Source organism: Genypterus blacodes, unplaced genomic scaffold (genome assembly GCF_046128005.1).
Source record: "Genypterus blacodes isolate CSIRO-AG114 ecotype Tasmania unplaced genomic scaffold, CSIRO-AGI_Gbla_v1 ptg000128l_1, whole genome shotgun sequence".
Taxonomy (NCBI): domain Eukaryota; kingdom Metazoa; phylum Chordata; class Actinopteri; order Ophidiiformes; family Ophidiidae; genus Genypterus; species Genypterus blacodes.
This window is the reverse complement of record NW_027466930.1, coordinates 1,686,361-1,703,894: the sequence shown is the minus strand read 5'-3', so window position 1 is coordinate 1,703,894 and position 17,534 is coordinate 1,686,361. Positions and strand designations below refer to the sequence as shown.

Below are 17,534 nucleotides of genomic sequence, written 5' to 3'. Positions count from 1 at the left end.
TGTATATTTCCAACAAATGCCATGGAGACTCTTATTTCCTTTCCCTGTTGGTATATTTCTATTTTGTTCTTTAACACAAGTTTCTTCTTTTTCTCACCTTTAAAAAACACACAGCATTTGCTCAATTGAACCAAATATTCTGAAAGATTCCCCCTCTCCCTTTGAAAGTACAATGCTTAAATAATAACTTTAATAACTTAAACTACTCAACAGCAAACTTGTGTAAAGTCTGGAAGCTTTCCTAGTCTGTTCTCACATGTAGGACTCCATTCTCAAGCAGCAGAGTTAAATTATATGCGCTGTTTGGTCTGTTTTCCGTCAAAGTAAAGAAGGTAGTGTCACGCTTTTGTTTTGAGGCCAGTGTCTGATTATGAATGAAGCCAGTGAGCATGAGAGAACAGACTGTAATCCTTTGTGTGGAGCCCTTTCATTATCAGGACCGGCGGCGGGGGGGAGGAGGGTGCTTACTGGGAAGAGCTCATGAGGGAGGTAGATGGATGTGAGCTTCTTGAGAGAGGCACCGGCCCACTGCCTGGTTCTGATGAGATACGATTTAGAAAGACGCCTGGTCATATCACATTCTCTCAGTGGAGGAGGAAGTGATCGCTGTTATTTCTATGACAACAAAAACACCTCCAATACAAAAGAGTGTTTGAGATGCTGCAGGGGTGCTGGTATGTCTCATCCCCTCCTGGGATGGACAAAGCTGATCCATTTGGCCCAGTGCCAAACAGACCCAGTAAAGGGGACTGGCCAGCCAATGATTGAATGAGGTGCTTACTGTCTTTCCTCACTATCCAGGCGTGCACGGCCATGTTGTGTTCACACGAATACAGTACCAGAGGAGTTTTTCTATCTATATGGATTTTTGCAAACTGGTGTCACGTACCATGTTACTTAAAATACCAAACTCTCTCCCGCTTACTTTAGAGCAATGGATCCGGTGACACAGTCAGTAAGCAGCTTTGGTCTGGCTTTTTTTTAAGCACACACTGGCACAGTGAGGGAGGAGGTTTAGTGCTGTGTTATTGGCCGTGCGTGTTTCTTGTGCGTGTTAATCATTCATGTTTACAGCTGGGAGACGATAAGGAAGATCAGGAGAAAAAAGTGTCAAAGGTCTCATCGACTCATCAGTAAGAGAGACGCACCTGTGTGAAAGTCCTCCGGTAAGTCTGACTGCTGCTTTTCCATGCAGATTTACATCAGATTTACACTATTTGAAAGTAATCTGAGAATTTTTATAATTAATGGAAGATGTGTTGTAATTGTACTAATAGATTGGGGTTGAAAACTTCTTGGCTCTTAGGTGATAGAACACTGTACTGTTGCTTCTACTGTATAGCTGACTTTTATCAATAATAGAATGGAACTGGATCATTTAAGGAAAACTCCAGGGATACATTTGATATGAACATTTTTTGCACTAACTACCATGAGCTTCCCTGCTTTGCTGCACTTTGGCTCAAAACTTCATGACGTCGTGAGATCGATAACAAACATATTATATATTATATTTGTACATAATATCTCGTCACATTCTACCTTTACTCCACTAACTAAATGCTATAATGTGTAACTTTATCAGAGTAAAGCGATGCTAAATCACATAAAGCTGCTTCCTGTATATTTCCCTTCTGTCCACACCCTTGACAGTGACATCACAACAGGCATTTCCTTTTGTTTGTGTTGGGTTTTCATCGCTATGAAACATCGTAACTGTCTCATAAATTACTTGATTGACGTTGATGGCATTTGCCTGACCTATGACTGCGATTGATAGCGGCTTTGTGTTTCACTCAAAATTATGTACAAAATCTCACATTTCACTTTTAATGTATTTGAAGTTGTAAAGAATTGTAATGTTTTGTTTTTAAAATTACAGAAATGGGGAAGCCTACAGGGAGTATATTACTATTGTGCCTGATTAGTGTGACTAATGGTGAGTATAGGCAGTTTACCTTTCCTGTTGTAATATCTCCATGCTTTTACAACACTACTGAATATGCATCTTTCTATTGTTACAGCAAACCTCGCTCCTGTGATATCAAATGTTGTTGAACGTGTGTGTGAGGAAATCGACCTAGGTATATTGCTGCACATTATCTGCGATCTCTGGTGATTGACTTTTAGATTTTTAGCAACATTCAAATCATTTTTTGTCCCTTTGTTTTTGTTGTGTAGGTGCTCAGGCATTTACTATAAGTGCAACAGATCCAGAAAATGACAAGCTGAATTATGCAATCACACCTCCATCCAACTTCTTTGAAGCTAACGCAGACACTGGGGTGGTAACAGTGAAGCGCCTGCTAGATCGAGACGTATGCTGTGATATCTCCTTTCCTTTGCTGAATTTGAATGATAGAGCCGCTGAAACCTCTTCAGTTATCATCAATGTGATTCTGTCTGTGTGATGTGTTTGTATTTCTCAGGCCTCAGACTCCAGTTTAAGACTTACACTTTTTGTCTCTGATGGGCGCAATGATGTAAGTAAAAGGCTCATTCATCTACTTCATACCAGTTTGTTCTGTTATTTTCATTGAGGTTTTGTGCTTTATGAAAATCTTTCAGGTTACACAGACTATAACCGTATTATTAGGAGACGCTAATGACAACGCCCCCATATTTGATCCGTCGACATATGATGTTAATGTCCTTGAGGTACGTTTTATTTTCATTTCTTATCCTTGTGTACATCCACTTTAAGAGCCCCCTGCTGACATGTTATGAAGAACCTCAATCTGCCTGAAATGAGCAAACAAGGAGTTTGATACAAATTAAAATACAGATGATTTACCCAGGTAGTCTGTTTTATGCTGTATGTATTTTAGCATGATGTGGGCAGGTATTATTGTTCTTTTTCCATCCAACCATTCAGAATACAACAATAGGCACCCCACTGTTCTCTGTGTTGGCCTCAGATTTGGACTCTACTTCTATTCTCACCTACAGCATTCAAGAGGTACATGTGTTTCATAAATCATGCATCTCCAAATTATTATATTCTAATGACATTTATTGAAGCTGATTGTTATTGTCATTTCTAGGTTATTCCAAAAGAAGGAAAAGACCTGTTCACCATAGTTCCTGGAACAGGTGAAGTTGGCCTAGCTGGAAGTCTGAATTATAACGCTCTGAGCACATTCTATCGTCTGAGGATACTTGTGACCGTAAGTGTTTTGCTCATGATTTGTATTAGTATTGGACAGTTTTTCACAAACATTTCAAAGTTATAACATCATACTGTATCTCTTAATGCATCTATTTATGAAGACATGGTGGTTTGCTAGTCGATACGTATTAGTATGACACACAAACGCCTCTGATTCATGTTGCCTAACAGTTTGAATGCTCTTGTGTGATCCTGAACAGGACGGTGGAGGTGGTTGCGGTAAAGAGGAAGTAGCAAAATCAGGCGCTGCCTTGGCCTATATCACGGTTGTGGATGTCCCAAACCTGGCCCCAGTGTTCTTAAGGGTTCCTTACACGGCCAGAGTGGAGGAGAATTCGCCTGTGGTGAGTGTGCAGGATATAGTGTGTTTGCAAACGTTTTTTTATTCAAAATGAATATGTGGCTTACCCATGTGTGTGTGTGCGTGCGTGCGTGCGTGCGTGCGTGCGTGCGTGCGTGCGTGCGTGCGTGCGTGCGTGCGTGCGTGCGTGCGTGCGTGCGTATGTGTGTGTGTGTGTGTGTGCCAGGGCAAGTCTGTGCTCACAGTAACGGCCATTGACCAAGACACAGGAATCAACGACGACATCACCTATAGCATTGAACGTGAGCTTCAACGAGAATACTGGAAATGTGTTTGCTGCGATTCACTAGGAGAATAAAGTTGTGAATACGTTTGAATTGTGATCGAACAGCTTCCACAGCAGACGACCTGTTCAGTATCTCCAGTACCAGCGGTGTGATATCTGTTCTGGCGAACATTGACCGAGAACTTGTTGGTGATTCTGTTATCCTGACTGTCAAGGTATAGTTCTGTGTGTGTGTGTGTTTGTATCAGCAAGTATAGTATACTGTATATAATAACAATGCTTATGTATGAACAGTATGTATGGTGACTTAGTGTTGTAGGTCACCTTGAGAGACAACCTGAAGAGTTTGTATGGTAATGCCTTGTATCACACTCTGTTCTAGGCCACAGAAGTCAAGCAAGACGTCAATGGGCTTTACGCGAACACCACTACAACAGTGGACATCACCATCGATGACTTCAATGACAACAGGCCTGAGTTTTGGAGATGTGCAGGTGCAGGAGAGGAGCCCTCATGTGAGCTTCAGAGTATCTTCACAGGGGAGATCGTGGAGCACTCACTGGGGTCTGTTATCATCGCCATGACGGTCAAAGACGCAGATACGGTCAGAGAAGTCACTCAAATGGGACGTTCTTCACATTAGACGACTTACTTCATGTTAGAAATGATCTTTCTGTGCTTTCTCAGAATTCAAAAATTGCACTGAGCCTGGACGGAGCCGACAAGGCCGTGTTCTCTGTGGAGCCCAAGTCGGTCACGTCACAAAGCGCAGTTCAACTCAATGTCGTGGAGCCCCAAAATCTGGACTTTGAGAAAAAGCAGCAAATGATTCTGCAGGTAAGGAGAGTTCAAGTGCTAGATCAAACATTGTGCAAGGACTAATGCTGCAGTGATCCCAGCTTAGAAGGTAGAAGGAAAAAGCCTTTAAGATCTGTGACACCAAAGCTCATTAACAGCATTAAGAAGGGAAGATTGGCGTCATGACCAAGGTGGTGAGGCGGGAGGGTGTGTATAAACTGTGGAGGGTACGAATCACTCAAGAAGCCTGGTGTGTTTGTTCACCTTCTTTATGATGTAGGTGATTGCAATAGATGAAGAAAACGACAGCCTCCGCTCCACTGCTACGGTTACTGTACGTATCCAGGACGCTAACGACAACAGGCCCGAGTTCCCACAGGACACATACAAGATCAATGTGGCTGAACACACTCCTGACGGCACTATAATCAAAACCATTGTTGTAAGTCTGTCACAGTCTTCAAGCTATTTCAACTGGATCTCGTCACAACACGTTTCCACAGCACACACTGCTTTTGTTCCTTTAGGCAGCGGATCCGGACACAATGGATCAGGGCAAACTCAACTACACACTCCTTCCTGAGAGCATGTATGTCTAACCTTCAACGGCACCTTTGGTATTGTCTTGACTGATTGAGCACTGAATAGACTGAATAGTAACTGTTGTTTCGGAATCGTATTCTGTGATTTCAGCCTAAAATATTTTGGTGTGGATTTAAGTAACGGCAGTGTTTACGTGAAAGACGGCACTTTGCTGGACCGTGAAGGCAGATCTCTGTATTCAGCGACTCTGCAAGCCAGAGACACAGATGGCAAACCTGGCAGCACAGTGCTCGAGATCACTCTGACCGACATCAACGACCAGGCCCCCATCTTCAACAGAGAGTCCTACCAGGATTTCCTACCAGAGGGAGGACAGGTCAACATAAAAATAGAGGTAACTGTCAACAGGAGGATGTCAAAGCAATAAACTGTGGAGATTTCTATCACATAAATATTTGTTTCAGTAAACTGTTAACGAAAATCTGACAAATCTGAATGATTTCTTATGGCGGTGTTTCTGTTTGACAGGCTACTGATGGGGACGACCCAGACACTGCAAACAGCCAAATTGTATACACAATCGATCCAAGCAAGTACAGCAACAACTTCACCATTGACCCCAACACAGGTGTGTTGAGAAACAAAATTAAACTGGACCGCGAGACCATAGATCCGACGCTCGATGGGAAAATTGAGCTGAACGTAACTGCCACTGACAAGGGAATCCCTGCTTTGTCTTCCACCGTCACGGTTACCATCAATGTTCAGGTATGTATCGAGTAATCTCTACGAAATGATTGGGTCACCTGGTTGCTTGTGGATGTTAACTCCCCTAGTGAGGCTAATAGCTGCTTTGTTCCCTCATGATGTCACCCAGGATGTGAATGACAACGCTCCACAGTTTAATGCAAGCTCTTACAAATTCTCTGTTAATGAAGGAGAGAAAGGTAATCATCTCACCTCATGCAGGCCCGAAAATTCTCTACGTGTTGGAAGCATTTGACACAGCTGGATTACATTTCTTTTAACCAAACAGGTGTATATGTGGGATCAGTGGAGGCCCACGACTTGGACCAAACATCAGACTTTAACCGCATCACGTTCAGTATCACTGAGGGAAGCTTTGGCAGCTTCGCCATTCGCACCTCCCCAGAGACGCACGGGTTCATAGGCAAGATCTCAGTGGACCAGGGCATCGAACTAGACTACGAGAGCGAGCGCAAGAGCTTCAAACTGCGGGTGGAGGCAGAAGATTTGGACCAGAAAACAGCCTTTGTGATGGTGGACGTGGAGGTGTTGGATGTGAATGATGAGAGGCCGGAGTTCCAACCCACCACACCTGTGGCGGTGAAGGAGAACACTACCAGCACCGATCCTATCGGGAAATTCACAGCTCATGACAAAGACGCAAACAATTCGCTGATCTATGCGCTGGAATCCCTTAAGTGTCGATGCAACGGCACCGAGTGGAAACCCTGCGACTGGTTCACCTTGGAGCCCACAGGAGATATCATAGTCAACCCGGAGGAAACTGTGGATTATGAGCTGTGTGACCAGGCAGTCATGACGGCTCAGGTGGTGGATCAGTTCACAGAAAAAGGAGAGAACAACAGTGTCACACCAGGTCAGCACTGGATCACTCACTGATACTAAAGGCTTCAGTATTCACACTCACACCTATTAATAATCCTTTTCCCATTAATTCATTCAGGAGAAATAGTGATTAACATCGAAGACATCAACGACAACGTTCCAGAATTCATTTTGTCAAATTCTGTGTTTGGTAAGTGACGACCGACGTCAACAACCTTGAGTTGACTGTAATAATATTCACTATTCACACGACATTGATTCTTTTTTCTCTCAGTTGTGGTGTCAGAAAGTGCAAGTGCGGGGACATCAGTCGCAGCGGTCACTGTAAGTATGAGTGAAAAAAAAAAAAAAGATTAAAGTAAACATTTGATGAAGTGATAATCCTTCATTTTTGCTTTTATTTTGGACTGGCAACCACAATTCCATTCTAAAACTCAACCACCTGATGTCACTTGTTGACATACACAAACAAATCAACGTGAACGTTCTTCTCTGCGGCTTCTTAGGTTTAAATGAAAAGAATACATATAAAATGAATGTTGAATAAACTAAATATAAATAGTTTCCTTTTTAAGCCTAAATAGTGCCACCTATTGGGCGTTCGCAGTAACTATCATTACACTCACTGGCCTACTTCCTTTTCCATGGAATCGGCCAAATTTGTGTTAGGTTGGTGCTAATATGTTAAAAGTGAAGGATTATCACTTTAAGGAGCAATGTGATATGTGATCATTGACATACTTGTGTGTTTTAAGGCTGAAGACCGCGACTCTGGAAAAAACAGTGAAATCAAGTTTAAAGTACCATTAGTACAGTTTCAAGACACCAACAGCCAGATAATGGGCATGCCGACCCTCTTTGAGGCCGTCACCACGCAGCAAAATAATATTTATATCGGAATTATTCAGTAAGTACCCAATCGTTCCCTTTTGGGTCTCTCCACAAGCAGGAGTTTATAGGATTTACACATGTGGGTTTCTTCCACTTTCAACAGATCTATGGACAAGCTTGACGCTAAACTGAACGGAAAGTATTTGGTAACGGTAACTGCAACTGACGGCGTCCATTCCACAAGCACCGTGCTGGATGTGAGTGAAAGCGTGAGATTGTGAGTGTTGAAGAACCCGGCAGATGGTAAGACTGTGCTTGCCTTAAACACGTCTGCTCTTGTTCTTTTCCAGATTTTCACAGTTGACGAATCATTTAGAATTGAGCTCCGGTTTGCATCTTCCAAGAGTCAAGTTTTGGAAGACAAGGACGGGATCGTTTTGTAAGTAGACGTGACGTCTGTATGTGAAAATCCTGAGTCTGACGGCATGCATGGACAATTCAGAGAATATTCATCCCTGTCTTATTTTTATCTATCTGACTCTTAAACCGGACTTTTGCTCACAATGCACTTTTACCAATTTCTCCTTTTGCAGGGCACTTACAATTGCCACCAAAGCTGCTGTCCGAGTCGTTTCGATTGAGGCTGCAACTCCAGAGCCATTAGGACCACCCAGGCAAGTTTAATATCAGCCCATCAATGTTAACAACAACAACAACAACAATAATACTAATAACAAAACTACTACTACTACTACTACTACTACTACTACTACTACTACTTATTATAATAATAATAATAATAATAATGATAGTAATAATAATAATAATAATAATAATAATAATAATAATAATAATAATAATATGGTGTTGCTTTGGTAGGAAATGCAACATGATATTTATCTTTTCACTTGTATGTATTTAATTTGTCCACTAGGTGGTGACCTTGTCCCTATAAATAAACACATCAGTCATAAACTGTATTTATTTACTGATATAGTTGGTGATTACATCCATACATCATGACTTGAGGTCAGATTATTCACAGCTAAGCCATGTTTATCTTTTCATGCCTGTGTGCTTCTCTCAGGGCTTCAGTTGAAACTGTAATGGAGCTGTATTTCATCTATCCCAATGGCACGGCCCTGTCCTCTGAAACTGTGGGAAAAAAGATCTCAGAACCTGAATACTTACTCACCCTGAGCAACTTAGGCCTCATCTCCATTGTAAGTACATCATCATATCGTCTTTTTATAAGAAACATATTTCCTGTCACGTTTTGAAGGTAAGAAATGAGCGGCAATATTTGGAACTGTGTGAAGAATTGAATCACATTGATAACATTCTTACAATTGAGACTATTTTTCACAACATTAATGATCTTTTCATACATTAATGCAGATAAATTACAAATGCAAAATATACTTCACTTTTTTATCATGTGAGGTAAAATAAAAGTATGTTATGAGAACAAGCCTCATTCAATATCTTAAATTAGGAGGATTAAACGAAATCTCACTCATCTTGTACTTGTATGTACTGTAAAGCTTGTGATGGATACTTACCAATGCGTCACAACAGTTGGAGCAGTGTAGTGTTGTAAACATATTAAAGACAGACCTGATGGCGATTTTTCAGGGGACCGTCCCTGGGGAACCTGAGAAACCCCAGACACTGAGGTACATCCTTCTGGGGATGGTGGCGGGTCTCGTCATCGTACTGACGGTCCTCACGACCTCCCTGATCTGCACTCGGAGAAAGTAAGCAAAAACTTGTGGAGAAGGACAAGCGCACAAACAGTGAGAGGACATATTTACTAATGAAATGACTTTACACTTTAGCTACAGGAGGAAGCTGAAGGCGGCTAAAGCCATGAACACAGCAGAGTTGGTGGCTTCTGTAAACCAGAAAAGTGGGCCTATGGTGCCTGGAACCAACAAATACACCATGGAGGGGTGAGAGGACCACGTCATGTAAAGAACTCACTGCAGGACCGAATTCTGACTCAGTGTTTACATACATGTGATTGTTTACTGACAGAGCTAACCCCGTGCTGAACCTCCACATCGACACAGCCATGGACGAGCAGAGCTCAGATGTAGACAAAATCAGGTAAAGTCAAACCGGCTGCACAGAACCCCGCTCTCCTCTTTGCTGCTTGATAAACTGGGATGGTTTCCAGTTGAACATTTTGTCACAGTGTGAGTCCTGTGTTGTGATGGCGACCTGGCTTTCTGCTGATCACTCTGGCGTGTGGCCTTCATTGTGAACAAAGACCTAAACGCTGATTTGAGAGAAGAACATTTTACATAGTAGAACATTTAGAAGACTTGATCTGATTATACTTTCTTAATTATTGTGCATACAGAGATCATGTTTGTTTTGATTTTTCCATTAAGCCTCAATTCTCTGGACTACAGTGATGATATGGGGAAGGATACATCGCCTATCATGGTAAGGTTACACTATTAAACCAAAATCAACACAATTTGAACTAAATATCATTTCTCTGCACTGATCTGCCTGAGCTGCTCACACAACATGACTGAATCTTCGCTAATTACCTCATTAGAACAAGATCCAAGAGGAGGACGAAGACCAGGGGCCACCAGAGTACATTGAGCCTTTGGGTGCTGCTCTGGCCCAGCGGGGCAGGAAGACGGACCCTGGCAGTAGTCCCCTCGCATATAGCAACCCCGCACTCAGCCTCACCTCAGACCTGTGATGGATGTGAGCAGACGCCTCACAAAGACACAAGTCTCTGAAATCCCACCAATCAAATAGCCTTGGTTGAAAACATTGTGTGTTCCGTACACGCCAGTAACAATGCAATTCTGAAATCCTATTTATGGCCGTGGCTCCTGATTGAAGATGCTCAACTTCTATTATCACCTAAACGTTCAAATTAACTGAAGAGACGAAGCGAAACCTATTCTCGTATCCAATCCTTGATAGAAATATAACAGGTGCACATCTGAGGGATCTTGCATAATTTGGCTGGGTTGTTGAATCACAGTCTGTTTTTGGGCCAGAGAGTTCTCACATTGTTGCTGTGTGCACATAAAACAACATCTGCACAATCTGCACAACCGGCAACAGCTCAAGCAAACAAGACAATGGTTTGGTTGTTGCACACGTCAATCACTTTATTTTTCTTCATGTATTAAGCCATGGTTTAAACTGCATTCTGATTTCTGTTGGCACATTTTGTCAGCACACAATGTTAAGTTTGTGTCGCAGCTGACGCGTCTCCTTAAAGCAAAATCAGTGGAATATTACCAATGGTGAGAAATGCGTATTGCATATTATTGTATGAACGCGATCACTCTTTTTAATGCCTTCAGCCAATAAATGAACTATTTTTTAAAGTACGCTGATATCTCAAAGAATGTACCACAAGTGCAATTTTTAAATAAAATCGATTTCTTGATATGTGTTGAGAAATGAAAGTATAAGCACAGACATCACACACACTTTCACGACACATTAGAAATCATTGTGATCACATAATCACACAACTCCAATCACTAATCATGGAGCCGGATAGTAACTCATAAAAACCCTCGTCCTTCTTACAACAGGAATAATTAGGATTGTGCTATTTTCATTAGTACACTTGATACTTTTCACAATACAAAATATGCATATCTGAAGGTAAAACATCGCGCCAAATCTAAATGCAGAATAAATGACGTACAAAAGCTCGCAATCATAGCAGGGGTTGGTTCCTCTCACACACGGAGCAGGGAAACATTAAGCTCAATCTGAATTGAATATTTCCATCCATCCTCAACACGATGACCTCCAGCTTTAGGCCCTTAAAGATAAAGGTTGTGCTCAATGCAGTAAATCACAATCACAAACTGTCACTCAGCTATTAACATTATCAGTAAAAGCTATATGTTAGACCAGGAAAATAATGAAACTGGTTGCCATGGCTTCTTATCGTCTCGGGTGCAAAAAAAAACCCCAAACGAGAAAAACAGCTAAAATTGATTCAGCGAACGTTCGACTGATCCAATGTGAAAAACTCGAAAAGGGGAGGAGTTAAAGACACACACATCTTTCTCCTTTACTCAACTGTCCATTCACGTATCTCTGTTGCTTGTCCATGCACTGTAGAAGTCACAGGAAGTGTGTGAGAAAGAGATATGACAGAAGAACATCACATCCTCGTGTGGCTCCTCCTCAGTGATCTCCAGCGTTCCACCTTCCAAGTCTCATGTGAAAAGCTTTTTGTGCTTTTTGTCGAGTCTACAGAGGAGATTTCTCCCTCTTAAAGACTCTGAGATGAATCTGTATCACAGCCATGGCAGATCAGAGGTGGATGTCATGGCGTTTGTCTGGTGCGTCACTCAGCTGTGTGAGCTTTGGAGCAGCAGTGTGGCTGCTGCATGTTCTGCATCAGCAAGCGGAAAGGGTTCCGCCTGCGTCGGTTCGCCTTCCCGTCGCGCTCTCCTCTCTTTCCCGCCCGACCCTTTCCCGTATCCTCCTGGCTGGAGTCTGAGGGGAGGAGCGCGTCCGAGGGGCTGAGCGGAGAAGGGGGAGGGGCCGACTGCTCCCTCTTCTTCACCTGTTTCTCCAGGTGTTTCTGGATGGCCGAGCCCAACACGGCCACTTCCACCACCGCCCCGTACACCTCCCAGGTCATCCCCTTCTCATCCCAGCTCACCTCCTGCACCGGCTCCTCGCTTTGCTCCTCCTTATCCTCCTCATCCTCCTCTTCATCCTCTTTTTCCTCAGCGGTCTGTTCTTCAGTTAACTTCTCTTCTTCTGCAGTCTCCACCTTCTTTACGTCTTTTGCCGTCTTCTCGTCTACGCTCTCTTCCTTCTTGATCTCTGGGAAACATGTGGCGGTGGGCGTTCTCGGGGTCATGGGTGCCGTCGCCACGTTGCGAAACTCCACCTGACGACCCACCTGCAGCTCAGCGTCTTTAGTCTCCGTGGCCACAGCACTTGGCCTCCCGGAGATGCTAGGGAAGTAGAAGGCCTGGTCCCCCTCAGGAGGGGTCATGGGGCTTGTGGCTGCTGATTGACACTGAACCACCTCCAGGCTGACCTGCGTGCGGATGTTATGGAATCCGAACGGAGCTGGGGATTCTGGGAGATTACATTTTTTCAGGGAGTCGTCCAACTGGCAGATGTGTTCGCTAAAGGATACGCCTTTATTTTCTTTAACCTGAGATTTTGTACCCTCCTCTGTTTTAGGTTGTTTACTGGCAGGAAGAGAAGGTTCCTCAGCTGGGATCTGCTGATTGTTTGTATTTGAAGCATCAGACTCAGAGTTGTTCCCGCTGTTGTTGGTTTCTGAGATCTTTTCCAGGGCGTCGTCGCTCTTTTCTTCGTCGTATTCATCAATCTTGACCATCTCTGGTTTAATGGGATACATGGCTGACTCTGTGTTCTCACCTTCTCCTTCCTCCTCCTCCTCCTCCTCCTCCTCATCTGTCTCAAAGTTGTCATGGTGGGTGACCAGGATTGTAATATCTTGATCCATACTTCCCATCCTCTGCTGCTTACACTGTTGATATCTGTCCACCTGTGAATCTGCCGTGCCCGGATCACGACAGTCGGACTTCTCTAGAGATGCAGTTGATCCCTCAGCTCGATCCACCTGTGTCGTAAATATCAAAACTGGGACAGTCTCCGCTGGACTCTTCTTCACCTTCTCCTCCATTTGCACCTCCTTCCCAACCATCTCTGCAAAGGCTGTGCTGTAGGGTGTCTTCGGGGTCATGGGCGATGTTGCGACAGAGCAGAACTCCACCTGGTGCTCCACCTGCAGCTCGGCGTCTTTAGTCTCCGCACCCACAGCCCCAAGTCTCCCAAAGGAGTTAGGGAAGAAGAAGGACTGCCCCCCATCAGGAGGCGTCATGGGGCTGGTCGCCACTGACTGACACTGGACCACTTCCAGGCTGACCTGTGTTCGCATGTGGTGCTGGCCAAAAGGAGCCGGGGTGGACGGTCCTGGAGTACAGGGCACGACAACCGTTATGTTCTCACATCCTGCATCCATCTCCGCGTCCTGATCCACAGACTTTCCTGAGGGAGTTTCAGCGCTTCTGTGTGGTGAGAGGTCAGACTGGAGCTCATCGGGCATTGATTGAGTTACGATTGTCACGTCATTATTCACATCCGATGAGTTCATTGTTGATGTCTTATCTGCTTCGTGTTGTTGTTTCAGAGGGCTGGTGTCCTTTTCAGTTACAGAGTCTGGATTATCAGTATTTTCACAAACTGCGGCTAAAAACGCAGAATCTTTGGATGCTGGATCTCCGGCGCTCTCCTCAACATAGCCGGTGTTCATTTGGAGTTTTGTCTGATTGTGCTCTTCATTTGTTGGCTCTTCACTGGTATTGACTTGAGTTTCCTCAGGAGCAGAGATGTCTTCTGGGCTGCCTGGATGCTCTCCATTATCTGTCTTCTCACAAGGCTGGCGATCGTCTCGGAGACCCTTCATCTCGTCTTTAAGACTTCCCATTCTGTCTCAGTGTCAAAGTGGCAGTGGAACCTACAGGGCATAACAAACACACTGACACACTGTTTGCTCAAATTCTCACAACAACTATCCAAGCATAGCCCCGGCATGGAGAAAAGGTAAAATGGCTGGAATACACTGTAGGTATGTTGTTACAAAAGCTGTGCACATTGAAAAACTACATTCCATGCAAAAGATTTCTACAGCTAGTTTGATCATATCTCACATTTTAACCCTCTCATTTTACCCTGAAACGTTTCTCCATTCCAGTCCTGTACATGAAACCGTAAGCATGCAAGCAAATTCAGTGCTGGCTCAATTTTAGCTATGAAAACAAACGGGCAGACGATTCTGCATGAAATGAAGCCACACACACATACCTTAGCCGTCCAAATCAGACTGAAGTCTCTGCATTCCTGACTCCCAGATGGAGCTCAAACATTGCAATTGTGTTGCTGGAGACTCATATCTGTCCGTATATCTCCTCTGTTGACTGATACTGATTGCAGTGGCTACAGGTTTGCCTCTAGAAGAATCTATCTTAGGCAATCCTCACTCTTAAGCTGTGGCTGTGTCTATTGAAAAGCTTCAGATTTCCAGTTTCCCTGGAAACCACAGTCGGGTACTGGCAGTGAGTGGTAATGTAATGACAAAATCTCTGTTCGGCTCTCTAATCATCTCTAAATCATAGTAATTAACTCCAGGTTCTCATAGCAACACAATGGCAACTGTGTGCATGAAGATAAACCTGTGAACTGATATATCGGCTTTACGGAGGAAATATTAGATCAGGCATAAATCATAAAAGCTTTCATGTTACTACACGTGCTCGGCGTGAGGGCTTCCTGAGGGAGGGTACAGCATGCGGCACACAGATTTCATCCATATATAATTGATTATTAAGAGTAAAATGTACAATGTCTTATGAATGCTGCATTTGTTTGAACAGTCAGTAGGACAAAATCAATGAGGAATTTTTAGTAGAAGCAGACTGAGAGTATATGAGAGACACTCCCCCTACCAAATTATGTTAAATATTGATGGTTAAATGATCTTGCAGAGAATTTTGCGAAATATTACATTGCGTTATTTATTTAGGTGTGTATATACTGTATATGTGATGAAGAGAAAGGGCATTGTGCTTATCAAAGAAGAAGAACCGCAGAAGCCTGGAGGTGGAGACTCCCACACAAACAAACACTTGTAAACCATCACGTCTTGCATCTTCCCCCCTTCCTTGTGTGCACTAACACACATATTCTTCACGATTCTACTAGCCTGAAGAGAATGTGTGGGACAGAGAGGTTTCTATTTCTCTCCTTGTAAGACCCTCCCCTTTCTTAGGAGACAGTAGCAGTGGTTTGCAGCCTGGCCAGAACACTGTGTACTGACAACTATTCTCACCATTAATTCAAAGGCACCAACCAATCCCTGGTCGCCACAGAGTTCTGTTGCCTAGCAACGTGTAGTGTGGTGGAGGGAGGTGTGCGAGTGAGAGCCAAGGTAGACAGCGCTCATCACACTCTCATCGGTAACTATCAGCCTGCCAAAGGCCGTCTCAGCAATGTGCTGCTAATAATGACGGCCGTGATTCATTGAGAAGTGCTGACGCACACACACACACTCACACACACACACACACGCGCGCGCGCACACACAGCACTGAACAGGGCCCCTCTCCACACAGTAACACTGTTTAGTGCACTGTGGGTTGAGTGATGTGACATTTTACAAACCACAACGGAAGTTACTATTTTATTTATTTTCCAAAGGTTACACACAGTGAAATTTGTATTAAATGAACAAATACGTGAAGCAAATAACAAAACAATATGGGAAAGAAGGAAAAATAGACAATTTCCCATGAAGCTTTGTGTTCATCTGGAGCTATAGAATGCTGGGAGAGATGAACATGTTGTGTTCTCCATGTTCATCTCTCCCCACATGTTAACTAGTCCAGATCACAAAGGTTCAATTTTCATATTTTTGATTATTTGTTCTCCAGTTTCTGTCCAAACTCCTTGATGGTGTCTGTGGTCTTGTCTGCAGCTTTTTCGATGGCTGCGTGAGTCTTTTTGCTGGCTTCTTGAGTAGCTTCAAGTAATCAGTCAAGTAAAGAAATCAAATGAAAGAAACATTTAGTAACTACACAGTCTAACAATTGCTATTAGATTATGTACAAGTACATATATGTCCATATGCCAGGGACCTTAACACATAAGGAAAATGTAGGAAAAAGTAGTGAGAACTTAAAGCCTAATTGAGCAGCAGACAGATTCTGCTTTTAAAACATTTCTTCATCTCATATTTAAGAGATAATATATCACCAAATGTTTCATAACTTAAATCAAACTAATACATGTGGATATTCACTTATGAGGCTTAAGAGATAGATAGATAGAGAGAGAGAGAGAGAGAGAGAGAGAGAGAGAGAGAGAGAGAGAGAGAGAGAGAGAGAGAGAGTCTTGGCTGTACCTGTGTCAGCTGTTTCTTTGAGGGACTCTGCCACCTGCTGCACGGCTTCCTGAGCTGCCAGCACTGAACACACCATCACACACAGTTACACACAGCTTCAGCCCATTGTGTTGTAAAAGATCTTGAGCAATAACAAAGAAATGTGTCGTCCCAAATGCCTTTCCTCTGTCACGTTAAGCTCTGTGACACTTGCGTACCTGTGACTCCCTTTGCTGCCGAGTGGCTCGAGTCTTTCAGACCCTCGAAGGACTTCTTGAACGAGGCCATGGCTGCTGTCTTGGTCCTGTGTGTTGCGCTCACACGTCTGTCTGAGCAGCCCGAGTGGCGTGGGGCGGCTGTTTAATACCCGGGCATCCGCTGAGCCCGCCTGTTTCAGATGGATTACCCAAACAAAACCCACCCAAACAGACATGATCAGACTGGAATCCCAGCTATGTCTGAGTCCAGACATGGACCGGTGCCCAATCAGTCCCAACTCAGCAGATTCTGCACATCCTGCTCTGTCTGAGGGCTCAGGACTGAAACCTATTCAGCCCAACAACACAACACAAAAACACAGACATCAAGAAACATTTACCAACAAATAGCTTCCTTTCTTTTTTTTTTTTACTTTTTATTTACAGAGGATTTGTTGTCTGGCTTGACACATAAACCTTTATATTGACAAGTCCTGCAATTTAAAGCACATATTGATATGACAACCATTATGATTTCAAGACAGAATATATCGACTTCAACTCCTTAAAATCTTCAGTACACACAAACACACGCACACGCACACACACACACACACACACAAACATGTATACTCTGTTCATTTCTAACAGATAAATTACTGGAATGATTTCACAAGCAACTATAAAGATACAATGTAAAAAACTCTTACTTCAAAAACATTAAACAAATCTCCAAATAAAACGCGAAAAGAAAATACCCACATACAGGCATTGTAGACACTTAGAGGATATTATTGTATTCATATCTGCTTGCAACCGGACTTTTTTCCATCCCAATGGCTCATTGGAAGATGATGAACATCTATTGCACATTTCTAAATACAGAT

At 43.3% G+C, this 17,534-nt stretch overlaps 3 protein-coding genes across 3 annotated transcripts in view; 1 reads left to right on the top strand and 2 right to left on the bottom strand.

Annotated features, from left to right (window-relative positions):
- The window catches only part of fnta (farnesyltransferase, CAAX box, subunit alpha), a 144,039-nt gene that overhangs the window by 27,777 nt on the left and 98,728 nt on the right, over window positions 1–17,534 (bottom strand). The window lies entirely within an intron of this gene.
- Window positions 1,885–10,846, top strand: cdhr2 (cadherin related family member 2). The gene is made up of 30 exons (XM_076162737.1): window positions 1,885–1,939; window positions 2,025–2,084; window positions 2,182–2,318; window positions 2,430–2,483; window positions 2,569–2,658; window positions 2,876–2,959; window positions 3,045–3,167; window positions 3,370–3,513; window positions 3,697–3,772; window positions 3,862–3,971; window positions 4,139–4,360; window positions 4,444–4,593; window positions 4,835–4,996; window positions 5,082–5,143; window positions 5,248–5,491; window positions 5,626–5,865; window positions 5,975–6,044; window positions 6,134–6,721; window positions 6,809–6,880; window positions 6,965–7,014; window positions 7,446–7,597; window positions 7,685–7,778; window positions 7,872–7,960; window positions 8,115–8,177; window positions 8,609–8,744; window positions 9,157–9,278; window positions 9,360–9,473; window positions 9,559–9,630; window positions 9,918–9,972; window positions 10,091–10,846. The coding sequence occupies exons 1-30, from the start codon at window positions 1,885–1,887 to the stop codon at window positions 10,241–10,243; spliced, it is 3,843 nt and encodes a 1,280-aa protein (XP_076018852.1). The 3' UTR covers window positions 10,244–10,846.
- On the bottom strand, window positions 15,987–16,738 carry adirf (adipogenesis regulatory factor). The gene is made up of 3 exons (XM_076162736.1): window positions 16,651–16,738; window positions 16,472–16,525; window positions 15,987–16,090 (listed from the first exon to the last, which is right to left on the bottom strand). Exons 1-3 carry the CDS (start codon window positions 16,736–16,738, stop codon window positions 15,987–15,989), a joined length of 246 nt encoding a protein of 81 aa, XP_076018851.1.